Source organism: Sturnus vulgaris, chromosome 24, assembly GCF_052056855.1.
Source record: "Sturnus vulgaris isolate bStuVul1 chromosome 24, bStuVul1.hap1, whole genome shotgun sequence".
NCBI classification, from domain to species: Eukaryota; Metazoa; Chordata; class Aves; order Passeriformes; family Sturnidae; genus Sturnus; species Sturnus vulgaris.
The window spans coordinates 4477537-4497745 of NC_142266.1; the positions used below are offsets into that span (position 1 = coordinate 4477537).

The 20209-nt window shown below is 46.2% G+C and overlaps 1 protein-coding gene across 1 annotated transcript; it reads right to left on the reverse strand.

The window, feature by feature from the left end:
• Nucleotides 1-646: 646 nt before the first annotated feature.
• Nucleotides 647-15477, reverse strand: LOC106856150 (protein argonaute-4). Its single transcript, XM_014881307.2, has 18 exons — nt 15444-15477; nt 12773-12938; nt 11990-12110; nt 10842-11023; nt 10310-10446; nt 10096-10230; nt 9844-9931; nt 9284-9431; nt 9088-9207; nt 8743-8871; nt 8459-8592; nt 7807-7991; nt 7397-7556; nt 6095-6410; nt 5672-5806; nt 4808-4909; nt 4394-4593; nt 647-4301 (listed from the first exon to the last, which is right to left on the reverse strand). Exons 1-18 carry the CDS (start codon nt 15460-15462, stop codon nt 4193-4195), a joined length of 2586 nt encoding a protein of 861 aa, XP_014736793.2. The 5' UTR covers nt 15463-15477; the 3' UTR covers nt 647-4192.
• Nucleotides 15478-20209: the final 4732 nt, after the last annotated feature.

Here is a 20209-nt window from a genome sequence, read left to right on the forward strand (position 1 = left end):
TTGACACTGCACAGACAGCAAGGCTACGGCACAAAATCCCGTGCATCACTCAGTCCTGGGTTCCTGAGGTTTGGTCCAAGAGGTCTTTACATCATGTTTGGAAGACACCAGGATGAGCAAACCTTGAGGCTTGAGCTCCACAGGTTTCCATGAGGCTCAGCAACCTCAGTGCCAAAGCCCCAGGATTTGCCCTGCAAACAGAACTGACACCTAACACGGGGCTGCAGGAGGTGCCGGGCATTTCAGACAATCCTGTCCCGTTTTCAGTCACAGCTCCCACACTCTGGCCTCCTCCAAAAGCTTTTCCTGTCCTTCCTGCAGTATTTATAGTGCAGTGCAGCTGTCTGAGACAAACCCTCACCTCACATAGAGAACATGAAGCAGCCAACAGCTCTTGTATTTATTCATTGCATCTCTCTGATGTAGAATCCCCTCTCCAGGCCGGTACAGTTCATGAACACCAAATTTTCTCTGTAATTTCCCAAACATTATAAAACCAGGCCCATTCTGTACACCACCCCTGGGGTTTGCAATTTCAGCTTCCTTCAGGATCCTGGGAGATGTCACCCATACATATTTCTTTAACTTGCTAACTCTTGATGCATTAGAAATAGATATATTGTGGTAATGAGTTCCACAGGTGACACATTGTGTACAAGTTTTAATTAAAAGTTAAATAGTTTAAGACATTTGTTTACAGGCAACAGTATTGGTTGCTCACTCTGTACATTGCATTTATTGGACAGCAATAAGGAAAAACAGAACATTTGGCACGAGAATGCCAATTTTTTTTATTATTATTATTATTTTTGGACACATGAACACAAAATATCCCTGCAGGCTAAAAAAAAAAAAAATACATTGCAATTGTACACAACCAGCATCTTATCTCGACACGGGGCTGTGAGCCCCAGGACAGTTTAGAAAGTACCTCGTATTGCTAGAGACATACATCCAGTCCAAAGTTAATAAAATACCATTTGAAACATTACAAGTCTAACAATATAGAAACCAAAAGATTACATCAGAAGTCAAACTGAACAAATGCAAACATTTTACATTGAATTGCAGCCTCTAGACATAGAAATATGAAAATGTCAATAGCAAGGTCTAAGAAAATCTGTAAGTGATATTTAGTGCAAGATCTTTCCTCCAGTGCACAGGGAAAGAGCCTCGCAGTGGATCAGGATCGGGATGGATCCAATGCCCTCTGGCCCTGCCTTCTGAAAATGAAAGCAGAGTCACTCCCTCGCTATTGAGCAAGAAAACTCCTACAGCACATCCACAAAGGGGTCGGGGTCGGGGCTGTCAGACGCCAGCTCTGAACCAGGGCCCTTCCCCATCCGAAGGGCCGAGCGAGGGTGGACACAGGACATCCCCTGCACCGACCTCTGTGCCCTTTGGATGAGGCTCTGAGCACGACCCTGGGTAACTCACAGCAATACTGTGAGAGCCAGACTGGTGGACACAGGCTAACTAGGGATTGCCAGAGCTTGTTCAGAACTCAGCAGGGACAAAGCAAGCAGAACCAGGTGGAAAACAGGATTTCTGCCCCCTCCCTCCCCCTTTTTTTAATATATTTTTTTTATATATATATCAACCACCCCCTTCCCCAACTCTTTGAACTTTGCTACATTTAAAATCTTTCACACCACAGAGCTAAACAGTGGCCAACAGGCTTTATTTATAAAAAAAAACCCCAAAAAACAAAAATCAAAACACCCTAAAACTACAGCTACAGAATGCACATCTTCCCATTGATTGACACATGCAGAACGAGTCACTCAGGCCCACAGGGCTCACCCAGGTCCTCAAGTCCTCCAGACTTGGGCTCAGACCTGCCTAGGGCAGCACTGCTGCAACTTGGATCCTGAACTTCAGTGCTTTCCCCCCAAAACTCCAGCCCTGTGCCCGGGGTGGGCTCACAGCAGCCCTGCTTGGGTGCTGGTGCAGGGCTCACCAGGGGTCAGTGCTCCACCTGGTCTGAGGTCAAATATCCAGTCACAGGCAAACCAAGGAGAGGCTCTCCCTTCCCTCAGTCTCAACTAGGAGTGCTTGGCACTGGACAACTAATTGGTGGTACAGTTAATTTTTTATGCACCCTTGTTAAACCAGCCCCATTCCTAGTGCACAAACTCAAATCAAGGATCTTGGATCCTACCACCAACAGGTGCTCAGGTGCTTTTCAAGGTGCCAAAGTTCTCCGTGTGTGTTGGGTCAGTCAGAGTTCACTCTAAAAAGGGTTTTTGTGTCTTCTCCCTGAACGAGTACTGAGAAAAGCAGCGGTCAGTCTCCCACCCACATGTCCTGATTTTATTACACAAGTGAGGTATTCTTTAAAAAAAAGTTAAAAAACTTAAAAGAATTTTTTTTTCAATCTAATCCTGTCCTGGCACATGCCAGGAGCAGGGTTCACTTCAGTCCCATTTTCAACAGAAATGAAAAAAGGTTAAACTTAATTTATGAGACATACTACTGGCAAGGAGATTATAAAACTGTTTAAAGATGTTCAGTGTACTCTGGTACAACTGAAAACAACAGCATATAGAAATGTAAACTTTCATTTATTTACAAGCTTAAAGACTGAAGGAAACAGCATTTCCTATTGCTGAAATTTGGAGGGGGCTGGTTCCTAAGCTTTGGGACAGCAGACAACTTAGCAGCAAACCCCACACGAGTATCAGAGACCACAGTGCAATCCTTGGGCTTCTCAAACTCCTCCTCAGTTTAGGAATAAGCTTTAATCTGCACTAACTCAGGTATATAGTAAGGAATCTAGTCTTAAATTACTATGTCCATGGATTACAGGAATACCAGGGAAATCAGGTCCCTGTTCTGGATTACAGGTTGCAGCTGAAAAAAGCCAAGCAGATTAAAAACCCTAATTTCTAGGCTGGGACAGAATCAGCATTTGAGACTCACACGGGTTCAACATGCTGTAAATGCAGTTGTGTGGGCAACCCAGATTCCCAGGAAAAAAAAAAAAAACAGTTCAAAATGCTGGTACAAGTCCTCAGGTTGCCTGTCACACAATACATTTCAACTGCACACATTGGCCTTTCCTACAAGGAACACCCAGTTTCCAAGCTTATAAAAAATGTTGTAGACAGGACACCAACAGTGAATATAAAACAGTTAAAAATAATTCTTAAAAAAAGCATGGAAATGCGTCTTTTCTAATTTGTTTCAGAAACTGCCAAATTGTGTGTTCAGAAAACGACACGAGAATGTTGGTTAAACTCATGCACAATCCTCAGCTAGAAAATTACACTGTTTGGGGGGGCTTAAAAAACAAAGATTTATTGCCAAAGTTAAACCTTCTATGAGAAAAAAGTTTTAAAATCACTTAGATTTATCAAACCACACAGCAGCATAAAGTGGGCACTTTTGTAAAAGTTTGCAAAATACCTAAAAGCTAAATTTTTTTTTTTTGTTTTATCATTTTTAGAGGGGGGAAATGATGGTTCAGTACTTGTTACGATACCATGGCAGTATTATTTATAACCATTATCATTAAAATCTACTGACAGGCATCACTATTGTTTATATTACACATTCACAGAACAAGAACCACCTATTAACTCGCAGTATAGTGCAATTGCTTTGCAGCCCAAGTCTGCAGAGATTAAAAAGATAATTAGTAAAACTGACAAAAAACTGCAATACCTGTGAAAGTCATGTTTGTTAAAAGGCATTTACAGTAGTGAAGTCTAAAATCTCCATTAAAAAATCTATGGCCCCACACGACAGAAGGATTACAGCGAGCTGGATAAAACATTTTGCCATCACATCATACTCACGAAGCAGGGCACGGAGACAGAGCAGCAGTCACCGTCAGCTCATGGGATGAGGAGAACTGAAAAACCACAGCTAGCAAAAGATTTGATAGAAACCTTTCGTGCCAAGTCCTTGAAAAATTTCAGGATGATCGGCCTTTGCGCTTTGAGGTAAAAATTCAGTCCAATGCATCAGAAAAGACAAGTCTATGGATTTCTAGTACAGAAAACAATGAAACAAATGGCTCAATTGTGTTGGTGCATCAGACGTTGCAGTGAAGAACAGATTCAGTGCGACTGTCCGGAGCTGCTGGTAGTGGGCAGTCCGAAATCCCCCGGCCCTGGATAGAGCAGGAGGCTTTCAAACACTTCAGGACTGCATGGGTTGTTGTTTTGCCTCATCTTCCCAGGTGCTCTCAAGCAAAATACATGGTGTGCTGGGTGTCGTGGTGGATCTGCACAGCCTTGGCCAGCGCCTGCGGATCGCGGCCGTTGCTCTGCCCCGACACGTGGCTGCCCTCAGCGCTGTGAGCAGACACACACCCGTGAACAACTGGGACAAGCAGCACAGCTCAGCTTCACTCCCTGCTTACCAGGATGATGAGGCCATTCCTTACCTGTCATGATCCTTGTCCACGAGATGGTACCTGGCCCGAAAGGCCACCAGCCTGGCGTAGTAGGCGGGCGCGGGGATGGAGACGGAGCGGGTGCAGCGCACGTACGTGTGGCACAGCTGGTACGTCAGCAGCTGCAGCTCGTCTGCTGTGAAGCAGTTGTCATCCCACAACACCTGGTAGTGGGAGGGACGGCTGGTTCCCTGCAGAGAACAGGTGAGCAGTCAGCTGGAGAGCAACAGCAAGGACAGAGGGGGTACCTGCAGGCTGCACCTTCCAGCAGGTACTGAGGAGTCAGTGCCAAGCAGGCACCAACACACTCTGAGTCTGCCTAGTGACAAACAGAAGTGACATTTCCCATGGGGACAACTACAAGGATTTAATTGCACAGCCTGAGCACAGCAAGGCTGACATTACCTGAATTCCTGCATGGCTACAGAGGTAAAAGTCAAATTCAGAGGGATGTGTGATGGTGCTGTCCACAGTAGTGCCTGCTGGTACGTTGCCACTTTTACCAACCTAGTGAGAAAGGTTTATTATTAGTACATGGGCTTTTTTGGAAGTGTCCCCAAAATGCTTTCAAAGGTAAGTTCTATTGAAAGCTGCTGGAGAATTTACTGCTCAAAAAGGTGAAAAAATATTAAGGTCGTTTACACAGGCAGAATGAAAATGTTCTCTGTGAATTCATTTTTAGAAACTTCACCAAATCCAGCTGGTGTGTCATCAGAGGAAAATAAAACCCTTGCCAACACCATTAAAAGTGCAGAGTGGGATAAAGCCTACACAAGTAATTCAGGATCTGAAAATGCAGGTTCCTGAGATAAATTTATTTCATACCCTTGTTTGCTCTCACACCCCGGAGATCTGGGTTTTTAAGCAAACCTCAGATCAAGTGCTTCCCTAAAAGGTTCCTCAGCTGGCCTGTGGATTTGTGCCACAGGCACATCTTAGATGCACCTGGAGATAGAACAGGGAACAGAGTGAACAGCCAGGTCAGCTCATCATCAGGAATCCTGGACTATAAAAATCCAGGATACATCTCCAGGTACACAAATACCGGGATACTGAGCACACCTATTCCAAAAGTGGGAACAAGCTGTTCCATCTATGTAGAGCAATAAAAAAGGGAGGAACTGGTTATTCTGGTAGAGAAAGCCTGTTACCAATACTGCTGCTACTTTACAGCTACAGCTTTAGTGGGCAAGATGCATCCCACTCCACTGAATAAAACACCTCCACTTTCCCGTGTTATCACCTCCTCCTCATGGAGTCAGTACTTGCCCTTTCAGTTTTGTCGGCACAGAACAGCCTGGTGTGATGCCTTTTCTGCACAACAATATAGGTTATTCCAGGTCTATAATCTTCTTCCAAACTAATGCAGGCCTTCCGGATGGCAATCAGCTCTGGCCAAGCTACCTACAAGCAGAAGATTTAATTATTATGTTATGAATTCAGTAGGTATTTGATTTTTTTTTACCTGTGTACAAATGCCACATCATAAGGGACATGATCAGACTGGTAAATATACATGAACAATCAAAAATACATGAACATGAACAAATACAGGACAATTCAAGGAAACTTAATTTTTCTAATAACAAATATAATCCACATAAATTAATATATTTCTTCAAGAGCCCATCCCTTATAACGCACATAACTATATATCAATTTTCATCAACAACAAAAATTATCAAACAATACCTGTTTCATCTGTCCTTCCGACACTCCCCCTCTGTAGTAAATGATCCTCGTGGGCTTGAAACGAGTGGATTTGTAGAACTGGATCAACAGCTCCCTGACCATGTTGGTCAGGTCCTGGATGACCTCCTGGCTGTAGAGCAGCTCCTGGGAGGTCTCCTGGCGCGAGGTCTGCACGCGCACCGTGGCGCAGTAGCGGCTGGGGTGCCCGTCCATGCTGCCCACCACGGCCGCGATGGACGGCTTCTTGCCATCCCCGGCGGGAGGGTGGGTGACGTCTGCTCCCAAAAAGATCACTGGCTGCTGGAACACCGAGGGCCTGTTTGATAAGATGAAGGTTTACGAGTTAGAATCGCGGAACTCCACAAGGGTTTGGGTCGGAAAAGAGCTTAAAGCCCAGCCGGTTCCACCCCCTGCCCTGGGCAAGGACACCTTCCACTATCCCAGGGTGCTCCAAGCCCTGTCCAACCTGGCCTTGGACACTTCCCAAAATGGGGCAGCCACAGCTTCTCTGGGCAACCTGTGCCAGGGCCTCCCCACCCTCACAGGGAACCATTTCTTCCTAATCTCTAATCTAAACATACTCTCTTTCAGTTTGAAGCCATTACTACAGTCCCTTTTCTGGCTTCTTTGTCGGCCCCTTCAGATACTGGAAGGTGCTGTGAGATTTTCACACAACCTTCTCTTCTCCAGGCTAAATAACCCCAAATTCCTTACCCTGACTTAAGAGGAGAGGTGGCCTCCTATAAACTCATAATAATAAATAAAAACAGCACAATGAAAGAGGGCCAGGAACAAAAAAAAAATTACAGCTGGGGAAGGTGCATCCAAAGTACTGAACAGAACTAAAACCTGTGAGAGTCTTTAAGGGCAAAATTCTCTGCCTCCAGCACTTACAGTCCAGAAAGAACAGAAAGTGACAAGGACAGGATCAAAGGCAGACCAAGTTACAAGCATTGATTCCAAGTCACTCCTTCTCACTCTTCTCCTTCAATTTGGATGCAAACACAGGATGCTTTTGGAGGTGGCAAGAGTACAAGGTACACTGAGTGAATCCAAAGGCAGGAAAGAGACAGGAAAAAAACCTTGGTGAGTTTGGAGGCTCTGACTGCTGGATGGCTCTGACTCCCCTTGGCTCAGGGCTTACTGGGAACACTCCAAATGCAGACATATCCTCCACTGTCCACTCCAGACTGTGGGAACTTCTAAAGTGTGTTTTATTTTGAAAAGTATCATTTTAGCAAACACAACAAAATAACACCATTTTCCTTGACAATGTACAAAGTAGTTTTGATTGAATCTCACCTTTGATGAGGTACCAGCACATTGTTGATTCCTCCAAGCTTGGCATTGATCTTCAGACACAGATTGGACAGCGTTTGTGGTGAGGTTTTGACCACGTTCTTTACCTGAACACACTGTGTGGCCATGCCTAGAAGAGTATCTCCAACCCGCTTGACTTCAGCTGTGACAGAAAATAAGGCAGTGGTTCCTGCTTGCTCTTATTTTTTTAAAATGTACTGTAATTCAGATCCTTGAAACTTCACTGGCAAGGGTTCAGTTTGCTCTTTGGTAACACACAACTTCTCCAACCAGGCCTGACAAACCAGCTCCAAAACACCCTTTCAAAAAGAGAACCCATTGCCTCCTCTGCCTCCTTCCTGCCACCCACTTGCAGTACAACTCCTGATCACTTTACAGCCCCTTCTCCATACCATACACAGGCGTCTTCCCTGGCAGAATCACCACGATGAGCTGCAGGCCAACATAAGTGAGCTTTAAGTGTTTGAACATGGGCTCCACGCTGTCTGCACCCTGGGCATACTTGCAGAAGCAGGGCTGGCCCTGGATCGGCATCCCGGCGTCCTTGGAGATCTTGCGCAGCTGGTCTGTGAAACTCCTGAAATAGAAGTGGATTTGATCCGGCCTTTTCACTACGGTTCACTCATCAGTTTTATCAACCAGATCTACGCTGTTTCTGCTATTTCACAGCACTACAGTAATTATTTTTTAGCAATTCTATCCCTGTCAGGAACTCGCTAATACGACTCTAATCCTCTCTGAGGAAGGTCATCAGCTTCTGTAATTTTACAAGCCTTACAGAAACAGACATTTGAGATGAACATTCTGAGGCAGACTCCCAAACTAATACTGATGCTCTTGTAAATTTTTACTTATCCACGTAATTTACCTGAGCATTATTGCAACCATGACTTTTCCCAACCAGTGGTTCACATAATCTCTTTAAGATTCTGTAGAGTAATTTGAAGGGCAGGGGGAAATCAATTTATACCACACATCACCTTTCAGAAACATGAGAAAAATACACCTTGAAATAGAATCCTGAATAAATAGGAAAATACTTACTTCAGCAAGTCTTCCCTGCATTGCTTTTGAGGAGCAAAACAGGCAACAGCCCAAACTTTAATCTCAATGCCAGCATAGAACTGTTTCCCTCTCATGTCCCACACACCTTGGTTTGGTGTGGCCACAGTCTTGTTCTAGGTAAAAACCAAAGGCAAATTAGAAATCAAGAACTGTTCCCTTTTGACTGCAGCCCTCCAGAGGAAGCCTCATGAGAAGATACACGAAACACCTCACGAATTTCAACAACCTGGGGATAAGGAGTTTTACAAGACACGGAAACTCACCCTGCCTCCATACTGCAGCATTGGGGCTGGCAGAACTCTGCCTGTCAGCTCTGTCATTTCGTTATGGACAACAATTCCAAACTCCTTCAGATACGGATCAGGCCCACCAACCATACTGTTACTCTTTACCTGGGGACAAGACAAGTACTGATGTCACTACACTAAAGCCTGAGATGACTCTGCCCTCTTTGTCATCAACAGCTTTTCTTTTTAGAAGGATTCGTTTTAACCAAGACTGATTTTTTAACTTCTCTCTTGGTCATGCTGCTCAGCATCACCTGCTCCAATGCTCTGGAAAAGCTATGAGAAGTGACAAACATAGACTGCAGCTGGAAAAATACTCACCAATCTGCTGATCTCCTCCTGCCTGTCCGGGGCAGACCTGGCTGTTGCTTTTATCATGGTCGAGGTCTGATTGTCTGTGAGCTTCTTGATGCACCTCTGGCCAGCCACGATGTTACACACCTGCACAGGAGCAGAGAGAGGTGCTGTGACACCATTTAACAGAGGACACTCCACGGTTCAGGACTCGGATCCTTACCTCCAGTGGCAGGTACGTGTGTTTCTGCTCCTGACCCACTTGGAGACAGGGCAGGTGAGGGTATTTCAGCTGCAGACTGTACTTCTGCTTAAAATACTGAGCTACTGTGCACTCCATAGCCTGCCCATTCTCCAGCTGCAGAGGGAACCTAGAAATGACATTTGTTCTGATTAGACTTCTTCAGATTTCTTAAAGGAAAAAATTTTATGAAAAAAACTATTCCAGATTACTTTTAGCAAATCTCTATTTTCCTTAGTTACTGGATCTCTTCTTTATGAAAAGATTTTAGACTATATACTGGATTTTAGCTATTTTAAAAATAAGAGCTTTTGATAACTGTATTTAAAAGCCAGTCTATGGCTCAGCTTTCTTGGGTTGAAGGAAATAAAACAGTAGTCACTATTATTCTACTCCACTAAGACTAAACATTTCTGTAAAGCCACATAGCTGCTTCACCTCCAGAATTAACTATTCCTGCATAAACAATACACCAAATACATTCCAGATATATTTAATAAGGTAAAGATTTTAAGAATTGTCAGGCAGTGCTTGATACATACGTCTGGTGACTGGCTGGTCGCCGGGTAACATTGCAAACTCGGTATTTTCTCTTCATCTGGCCACAGTGGGTAACCTCTACTTTTAGACCTGAAAACCCAACAGAAAATAAATTCAGGGAAAGGAATCAACTTCGAAGAGGTTGAAGGCAAAAAGGAGCAACCCAGTTCTCCATGTGCCTTGCAAATTTTCATTACAACATAGTGTGAGCAGGTTTCAGTATTTTATTGCAGCAGCTTTAGGACAAGCTTTACCTCTGATTTCTTTGGTAAACTTGACACGCTGGGAGTCTGTCAGAGGTTTGCTTTGTTCACTGATGTTCTGGATGTCCAAGACCTCGCACATGAACTCAATGATAGGCTGGGCACGATAGAAAGCAGTCGCTGACACTAAGATAAAAAGATAGGACAATTAACTGGGAAGCACAAAGAACTCTGTTACATGAGTGAGACAGAATTTCCTACACACCATCAATGTTGAGCATCATGTTCCACATGGCAGGACGGACCGACTGGTGGAAGCCAAACCAGACCTCCCTGCCCCCTCCCAGGGGGTGGTAGTAACCTTCAGGAGGGGAGAAAAAGGAGCGACCCACAGGGGTGTACCTGAAAAAGTAAAAAAATTAATACTCTGATCATTTCTTTCTGATATACTTTTTACATTCACACCTATAGTGTTTAAAACACGTTTCTACAGCATGTTATAACTGCCAGAGCTGACTTACAGCAAGCACACAAAGCCTTTTGTGACAGTGCAGCTGGAAAGGGTACAGCAAATTCCTGTTAGAAACATGACCAGCAGACACAAGGCCTTAGTTCAGATCACATTTCCCTATTCTAGTGCAAATTTGTAAGGCAGGTGTTGAATTACATGGCTGTATCCCTCATCCCTTCTACCACAGGAGTGTAATGGGCAGCAGAGCAGCAGCAAGGAATAACAAACACAAATGTTAATATGGATAGAAGACATATCCAGTCAGGAAGGCCCCACAAGTACCCACCTCATGGAGGGAAGGTGCCGTGTGATTACATCCAGTGCCTGTACAGAATCTTCAGGAACTTCATTCAAGTGCCCTGCCAGAGCTTCCAGCAGCATCTGAAGGCTGACAACTGACACCCATTGAATGGAAACCTTAAATGTCTGGTCCTTCCCCTCTCCTGGAAGTGTAACCTCCATATCCACCTGCAACAGGTACAAGAAAATTGAGCACAAGCTTTTGTTATGGATTGCAGACAGACACAACACTCAGCAATGTTACAGTTTTCTTCTAGGTATCCTTTGAATCTGTATTTTTGATTATTAGTTTGTGTAATGACCTTAAAATATTACAATTGGTTCCCTAAGGACTTTGAAAGTTTTTCATTTATTAATCTGAGAAACTGCCATGAAGTATCTTTAAATGTAAATTTTAAGCAGTAATTAGTATGGTGACATCAAAGCTCTGGAGAACAGTGAATCATTTTTTTAAGTCAGCCAATTAATAGCAAGATGTTTTGTGAACCAAATGGGAAGGCAAGAAAACCTTTTGGTCAAAAAGGAGACTCGCTGGGAAGCACAAATCTCAGAGTTCTGGGACAGCACTTGGGATGATTCTCACACCCCACAGCCCAGAGGAGGAGCACTGAATTCATCCTGGACATCCCTCAAGGCACAGCAATGACCACATCCCTTAGGATTCCTTGGGAGATCAGTAGATGGGGTGAAGTTTTGTTTAGAGCTGGAGTCCACATGCAAGGCAGGAACAGCTGATCTGGTTCTTCCCATGGAACAGGAGGACATATCTCCACAGCACAGCCAAACCCAACCAGAGTCATCAGCAACTACAACTTTATCATTCAGCAACAGAACGGGGGTCAGAACACGGAAAAAGGAAGTTCCCATCAGGATGAAAGAAAAATAGTCTCCTTGCAGCTATAAGAGCACAATGTAGTTCTCATGTCTCATGATATTCTGTAGCTGAAGAACTGGGAATAAGAAAGCCAAAGACACAAACTTCAGTAAAACACCTGACCCTGACTGACCCACCTGTCTGTCATTTCTAAGACTACACCAATAGGTGTGACAGTGTTTTGGATTTATGTCAATAAAAGAACACTTTTCGAATGACACTGTAACAGTTTACCCATGGAAATTGAAAACAACACTTACCCTGTCCCTGCCAATGGGTAAGGGGTGTGCCGTGTACATGTTCCGCTTCCCATCGTAGCCAGGCTGCCGATCCCCAAATATCTGCATCTTGAAGTGCCTCACCATCGTATCCACCACCTCCCTAGGCAGTGATTCATTGAGTTAAGTGGAAGAACAGAAAATTCAGTAGTGGGCTTACACAATTTAAAATTCTTTTTTTCATTTTTTCTTAAAGGAGAAAGATATGAAAAACAATAACGCACAAAAGCACCCCCAGGTCACACCAGAAGCTGTGAATGTCACCTCCAGGTTAAGACACCCAAGTGGCACACACAGGTGTCTGTACAGGTATCTGTGCTGTCAGCAGAGCTACAGCCTAAACAAGCAGAGGAACCTGGAGAGATGTTCACACACTGGAGCAGACACAAGCATCTGCCTGGGGGTCGGTGGGAGCACTCTGTGGATTGATCCACATGTGGACTCCAAAATCTACAAGTGATTGAAATGCCTCCTCTCAGCTGCCACACGTTTGTGTAACAGAGTGTGGAACAATTACCAGGGACATTGACTTGTAGACTGTAAAATAAAACCAGCTGGAGGTCAAGGCTCAGTACATTTCCCAGAGCCTTCCAGATTACAGACCAACTGGAAGAATATTATAGTTCACTGAAAAGCAACTGCTGACCACAGTACAAACCCAAACAGGCCTTTAGCAGATGGAGAATTCCTAGGATACACAGCTTCCTTACATTCAGAGAAATACACTTAATTTAAATCAATAAACCTTTATTAAGTAACTCCTACCTGTTGACTCTTCGAGGACGTTTCTCTGGTTTGATATCTACATCATAGTGATAAACATCAATCTTGGGGATCTGAACCTGGAAGTGGTTGGCCAGGAGCCGGATGGGTTTCCCAACAGTGCCCAAGCCTGGGCGACGGGGCGGCTGGAAAAGGCTCGTTGGGGGCCCTAGGAAAGTCAAATAAATACGTGTGAGATGTGATGGCTTACTCCATGCACCTCGCAGGTGTGCTATGGGTGACTTTTTAACTGGGCAGGAAGAAATCTTAAGCTTTCTGAGGTTGCAAACAGAGGCTCAGCCTTCCAGCTGCTCAGAACTTCAAGGTACAAAACGTGTTCCTTAAAGCATGTACAGGTGCCATAAATAATTTTTAAAATTTTAGTGGCATTTATTCATAACTGTGGTTAAGAACTTCACAGAGTCCTGAGAAGGAATGCAACCATACAGATATTATGTATTTTCATGTAATGCAAAGCTAAATACATCTCTACCTACATTTCTATAACAAACCAACAGCCACAAAAGCCACATTTTGTCATTGTTTTCACTACAGGCTGAAAGTTCAGATGTCAATGATCCAATTCAAAATTCCAACATAAAGACAGGAGCGAGGAAAGGTTTAGGCTTCCCTCTAAGTAGAAGGATAAGGGAGAAAGCATTAGACAGGTATGGACTCCTACAGACGTGGAAGAGATATTTTACTGGGACAAAAGAAGAGCTTCAGGAACACATCTAAGGAAGAAATTATTAGAGGCCTGAAAGCATTACTCACATGCAAGCTGGTCACTAGGGAAGCCTTTAGTTACCCTCCTCAAAGTGTTAAGATCTGAGATACCATGTTAACGAGATTAAACTGACTATTTTTAAAATCGATCAGAGCCTCAGCTGACACTGCACATAAAGCAAATGACATTGGTATATTTTCATGGGTTTGTCTATATCTGAGCGGGGCTCAATGTGATCAAAGTGTCTTCCCTCTGTTGTAGAGTAGCAAAGCAGAGGGCAAGCAGTCTCCCTAGAATGCAATAATAAACCTACCATAAAACTTAGGGCAAATTTAGCATTATAACCTGACAGCATCCATGTAAGATAAAGTCTCAGAGTGTGTACCAGGAAAGAAGAGAGGTAGGTGAGTCCTATTTGGGTACACTTCAGAATGCAGCAATAAACTTTTAAGCAACCATAAACTAAAACCAGGACCAAATAAATCCTAGGATATTCTACCTTGGATTTAAAAGCCATCCATTGGCTACTGCATTACCAAATAAAGTTACCAACTTGAGGACACCAGCCCTGGAATATTCTTAAGCAGAAGGAACACAGAGCATGTAAGCAGCTGAAGCCCACTGCCATGTCAGCTCTGCAAAGCTGCAGTAGCAGGGGACAGACACCCCACAGGACACGTTCCTGGCTCTGCACCCGCCTGACAGATCATGCTCTGTCATGGTCAGACCAGTCGTGGGGGTAACAGCGTTTAAAAAAACTACAGCTGTCTTGACAAGCATGAATCATTGAGGGCAGTCAAAGTTTGTTGTGCTTATTTGGATACAAGAGATGATCCATTAATCCCATGCTAATTAGTCTGAAGGAAGTGCAGGCACTGACCTCCTGCAAGAGATTAAATGACAACTGTATTTGCCCATTTTTCTCTCTTGGTATTGACAAGTTCTGCAAACATGCACAGCAACACTGCCCTCTGTTCCGACCAAAGGAGATAAAACTTACATTTCCTCCTTCCTTTCTCAAAGGGTCCTAGAGAATCAGCTAAAAACTGTTTTTCCATTGAAGCCAGACTGTCCTGGCATCACAGGATTTTTATCTGATCAGCCTGGTTAGAGTTGTATGTGGTGTCATATTTTAATTTTTCTTACCCCACAACCATTATGCACTAAGCACCTCAACTGAATTGCTTCAGACAGGAAGCAGTTTTCAAAACTGAAAGAGGATCTGCTTCTCCAGCTGGAACTCAGGGAGGCCACGATACATCACACACATACAGCAGGCTCTGAGTCAGCCCTCACTACTTCAAACTCTGGATTCTTCTGGAATTGCACCTTTGTGTCAATAAACGTTTCCTAACACACCAAAATTAACATCACTTCGCTTATACCAATCGTTTGAATGAGAACTTGATGGGGCAAGTGTTGAGGCCACTGAGGGCTAGAAATAGATCCTGCAGGCATTTGACGGGAGAATAATCATGGAAAAAGACACAAGCAGGAAAGCAGCACATGCAAAAACCCACCAATATTTAAGTGAAGTTTGTTAAAGAAATAAACAGCCGTATTTTCAGACAGTATCACCTTAAACTCTCAGAAATGACTCAATATCAAATATAAAACTTGCGACTGCACAGGTTGCAGGGCGCGCATCGCTGTGACACTACAGCCCTGCCTGTCCCCGTCCCCTCGCTGCCGCTGTCCCGCTCCCAGCCCCGTCCCCTTCACCCCGGGGAGGGAGAGCCGCTTCCCCCGGTAGCCCCGGCAGCAGTGGGGCCGTGAGGGCATCCGCAACCCCCGCGCAAAGTTTCGCGACCCGCTGCGGCTCCTCCGCACCGGCGGCTCCGAGCGGGCCCCGGTGCTGCCGGGGAGCCCCGCCGGGCCCGCGGCCTCCTTCCCCCGCTGTCACGGCCCGACAGGCCGCGGCCCCCGCGTCCCCCCCGCGGCTCTCACCGGGTCCCAGCGCCTCCATGGCGGCGGTGGCGGCCTCGCTGCTCTCGCCGCCGGCCCCGCCGCCCGCCCCGGGCCCCGCCGCCGGCCCCGCCGCCGCCGCGTAGCGCTTGATCTCGGGAATATTGGCGGCGGGGTGGGGGTCCGGCGCGGACACGGGGGCGGCGGGGCGGGAGGCGGCGGCGGCCGAGGAGGAGGATGAGGAGGAGGCAGCGGGGGCGCGGCGGGGAGCGCTCCCCGCGTTCCGCTTCCCCGAGCGGCGGCGCGAACAATCCCCGCGCTGCGCCCCCGCCGAGCCCGCGCGCGCCCCCGCCGCCGCCAGCACGCGCCCGAGCGCGCTCCCGGGACGGGGATGAGGAGGAGGAGGAGGAAGAGGAGGAAAAGGAGGAGGAGAAGAGAGGGAGGAAGAGGCCGCTCCGCGCTGCCCGGCGCCGCCGGCTCGCGCACGCGCGCCGCCCCCCCCCGCCCGCGGGAGCGCGCACGCCGCCCGCGCGACCCCGCAGCCGCAACAGGTGACAGGCTCTGAATCCCGGAATCCCAGAATCCCAGAATATTTAGGGTTTGAAGGGACCTCTGGAGATCATCCAGTCCAAACCCCTTCCGAGGCAGGGTCACCGGAGCAGGTGACAGGAACGCGTCCAGGTGGGTTTGGAATGTCTCCGGACAGGGAGACTTCACGCCCTCCCTGGACACCTGTTCCGGTGCTCGGCCACCCTCAACATAAAGAAGTTCTTCCTCATGTTTAAGGTGAAACATTATAATTTTGTTTATGGCCATTGCTCCTCATCCTGTTGCTGGGCACCAGCGAAAAGATCCTTTTCAATGGTGCCCACCAACAGCGTGAGGAGCAATGGTCATAAACTAAAACACTTCCTTAGCATAAGGATGAACTTTCCACGAGGGTGGCTGAGCACTGGAACAGGATACCCAGAGAGATTATGGAGTCTCCCTATCTGGGGAGATTCCAAACTCACCTGTGTCACCTGCTCTGGGTGACCTTGCCTTGGCAGGGGCATTGGACTGGATGATCTGCAGAGGCCCGTCCAATCCCAACAATTTCGTGATTTGGTGGAAAGAGTCTGGCACCATTCTCTTGGCACCTGCCTTTGAGATATCGATATGGAGTGATGGGATCCCCTCTCAGTTGTCCCTTCTCCAAAATAACCAGGCCCTTCAACATGTCTTCAACAGAGAGATGCTCCAGACCTCCCATTATCTTTGTGGCTTCTGCTGCACCCCCTCCAGTATCTCCTTGTCTTTCTTGTCCTGAGCACCCCAGAACTGGACACGGCACTCCAGACATCCCTCGCTAGGGCTGTGTGTCAGGATTCCCTGCTGGCTCTTGCCGGGGTGCACCTCACACATGTGGCCCCTCCGGAGCTGCCTCAGTAGAGGTGAGAGCTGCTGCCCCTCAGGCACCAGGAAGGAGGGAATTGTTTGTACCTCTCCTGTTCTGTCCCAGACCATGACATCTGTTTGCAGGTTTAATAATTAACCCAGAACTCCAGCACACTCTGTGACAGTTACCCTGATGGTGCCTGCCTGCCCATGGTGGTGCTGCTCCAGCTTTACCACTCCTCCACTGCTCCCCAAAAACAGGGAATTCTCCTTGCTCGATTAATGATATCCTGAATAACTTCCGTACCAGCTAAACAGCCTCAGTGGGGTTTAAAACACCTGACAAAACAGGATTTGTAGAAGTCAGGTGAGCCACAGCAGTGAACCCCTCAGGGCTGTGACCACCAGCCCTTGAGGTGCTCTGTGGACACAGAATGGCTGATGATCCATGAGGGCTGGAGGTCCATGAGTCACTGGCACAGTCATGGACATCACCCAGGAGCTGCCTGGGAAGCACTGGCTGTGGGAACCCCCTGTGTTCCACTGCCCTGGGTGTTCAGCTCCTGGGGTGAACCTTGCCATGGCCATGTCCCCTTATCATCACAGACAATACATTTGTCCTCTGCCAAAGACACAACACTTCCAGCCATGTGCCATTCAATAAAGAGCCTAGGGACTTTTTGCCTTTTTAAGCAGTTTACACTATTTTAGCGAGCTGCTCCCTTGTGCACCCCCTGGGTTCTGTTTAACCAACAGCTCTCTGCTGACTCACAAGAAAATCAGAAGTCAAAACATTTTATAAATAATAAATGCTGAGTCCACTTTATTTGCCTTTTTTAACCTGTGGGGCTGATATTTTCCAAGTTGAAACATCAAAATCTATTTGAAAATTAAATGAAATCCAGGATTCTCACATAGATCTGAGTTTCTCTCATAATTCTCTGACAGTAGCTGATGAACACCTGAGGAAAAAAAACAGTTTTACAAGACCAATAACAAACTCCACGGTGTCTGGCAACATTTCCATGCCATCATTCAGCACAGCTATATATAAAAAATATATATGTAGACCTACAAAAATAGTTATTTAAAAAAAAAAAAAAACCACCAAAGATACAGTCTCTGTCTCAAGAAATCTGCAACACAAAGGCTCAGTCCTGTAAGATGTTGAGTGTGATAACCAAAGCCATTACTCATTGCATTATAAATTCAATTAACTTGATAAATATTACGCATATATTGAGACAGTGAGAACCCTATTTCTCTATGTTAACCCACCCTTATATTGAAAAGAGCCAGGGTCAAGACTAGATTTGGGAATGACAAGTGAGAGTTATGACAGGATTGGTTCTGAGGATTTCCTTCTAAACACCCCATCTGCTTCAAGTTGGGGAAGAAGTATGTTGTTTAGTAAAAAACAGATTGCTAAACTAGCTTTTATAATATAAATGTCTTAATATGGGGCTCGATCCAGTGCTGAAAGTCTGTGTTACATTTAGAACCTCCTTAATGGCAAACATTTCACCTGTTCCATGGCTGCCTCTGTGTGCCAGGTATGAATAACAACCAAGAATCAGAAATTACCTAATAAGGGCAATCTTTTTGCCACCTTTTTCTTGTCAGCTGACTCTGACTCTCATCCTGGCGCAGCAATGAGAGAACAGCCCTGAGGAGGTGTTTTTGTGCAGAGCCAGCATCTGTCCCCCTGTTACTAAACACTGATTATTAAATTAATTACTGTAGCTGCTGCAGCAGTAGAAATAAGCAGAACTGCAGTGCTTGTGGTGGGTTTCATGGACATTTGCTTTTCTCACTTCCTCTGTTCTCAGGCTTATTGGTTCCATGTGAACTGTCATGGTAGATCAGTCCATCTGCTCCTTGTCCCTGACAAAACCACAGCTGGTAGCAAAAACCCCCCAAAATGACCAAATACCCTAAAACACTTTTTTTTTTTTTTTTTTTTCCTGTGTTTGACTTCTGTGATAACAGATTCCCTCCGGGTGACTTGGAAGGATATGTATTATTGTGGCAATATGTTCTACAAAGTAACTGTAATGATGAACACTGTGCCAAACACCGCCAAGTGTAAATCAGAACAGGGTCCCTGACACTCACCCCAGCTCAGGCCTCTCCCTCCAGCTACTTGCAAAAGAACTACAGAACTAAACGTAACAAAAATGGATAAAGTAGAATATTTTCATACTTGGATTGTCTCTACTAGAATATCCCTGTACGGGCCATTCACCTTCCAGTTGGACTCGATGATCCTTGTGGGCCCCTTCCAACTTAGAATATTCTGTGAAATCTGTGAAGTTATAAGTAATTTGCATCTGTTGAGTAGTTTTTCATTGACTTACGTGTTTTCAGTTAATTTTTCTGGCTTCAGAAGCCTTTCTTTTCTTCCCTTAAGGAGTGTTAAGCAGCAAGGTTAAGTAAAGAAGTCGTCAAACAACTACATAATGAGACTTGATGATTTATGAGAGGCAAAACTTAAATCCCCTATATGTAGAGGGAATATTCAGAAATTCAAAGGAGAAATTGAAAGAAATTGAAAGAAGTTGAAAGAATTTACCCAAAAGGTTCGAGCCTTCATTCACCTAACATGAGTGGGGTTGGCTCAGAGTATGTCTGTACAGCAGCCAACGGAAAATGCATGTATTTTATTCTGTAAATGGGACACTGCTGACAGTAATAGCTGTGTATCTAATATCCAGCTCGACTCCTGCGCTCTCACCCGCATGGTCACCCGGATACACACGTAGCATTATCCCTGAGGTCTAAACGAAAGATGTTTCGTTTCGTTTCGTTTCGTTTCACAGGCTCTGTTTAACCCATGAAACAACGTGAAATCTTTTGGCAGTAGAGCCCCGTCCCCACAATGTCGATAACTGACAGAGCTGTAAATCCTCGGGCCCTCCACGGCCCCTCCTAGCCCCTCACTTCTCACGCCCCCTTCACGACCCCTCGTGGTCCCTTACGAACTCTCTCTGCCCACGTCCCCTCTCGTGCCCTCACGACTCCTCTCATTTCTCCACGTCCCCTCACGTCCCCCCACGTTCCCTCTCGTCCCCTCACTGTCTCCCACGTTCCCTCTCGTCCCCTCACTGTCTCCCACGTCCCCTCTCGTCCCCTCACATCCCCTCACTGTCTCCCACGTCCACCCACGCCCTGTCACGTCCCCTCACGCCCCCTCACTGTCCCCCATGTCCCCCCATGCCCCCTCACGTCCCCTCATGTCCCCTCACGGTCCCGCCTCAGCCCGGCTGCGGGGAGCGCCCCCACCACCAGGCGGCGCAATAGCGCGCGGGCGGCCTGAGAGCTGGAGCCGTGATTGGTCCACGAGGAGGGGGCGGGGCTTTAAGGATCCCCGCCCAACAAGGCGGCCAGGGGCGGGGCTCACAGGCTGTTCTGCGCAGCCATTGGATGGGACG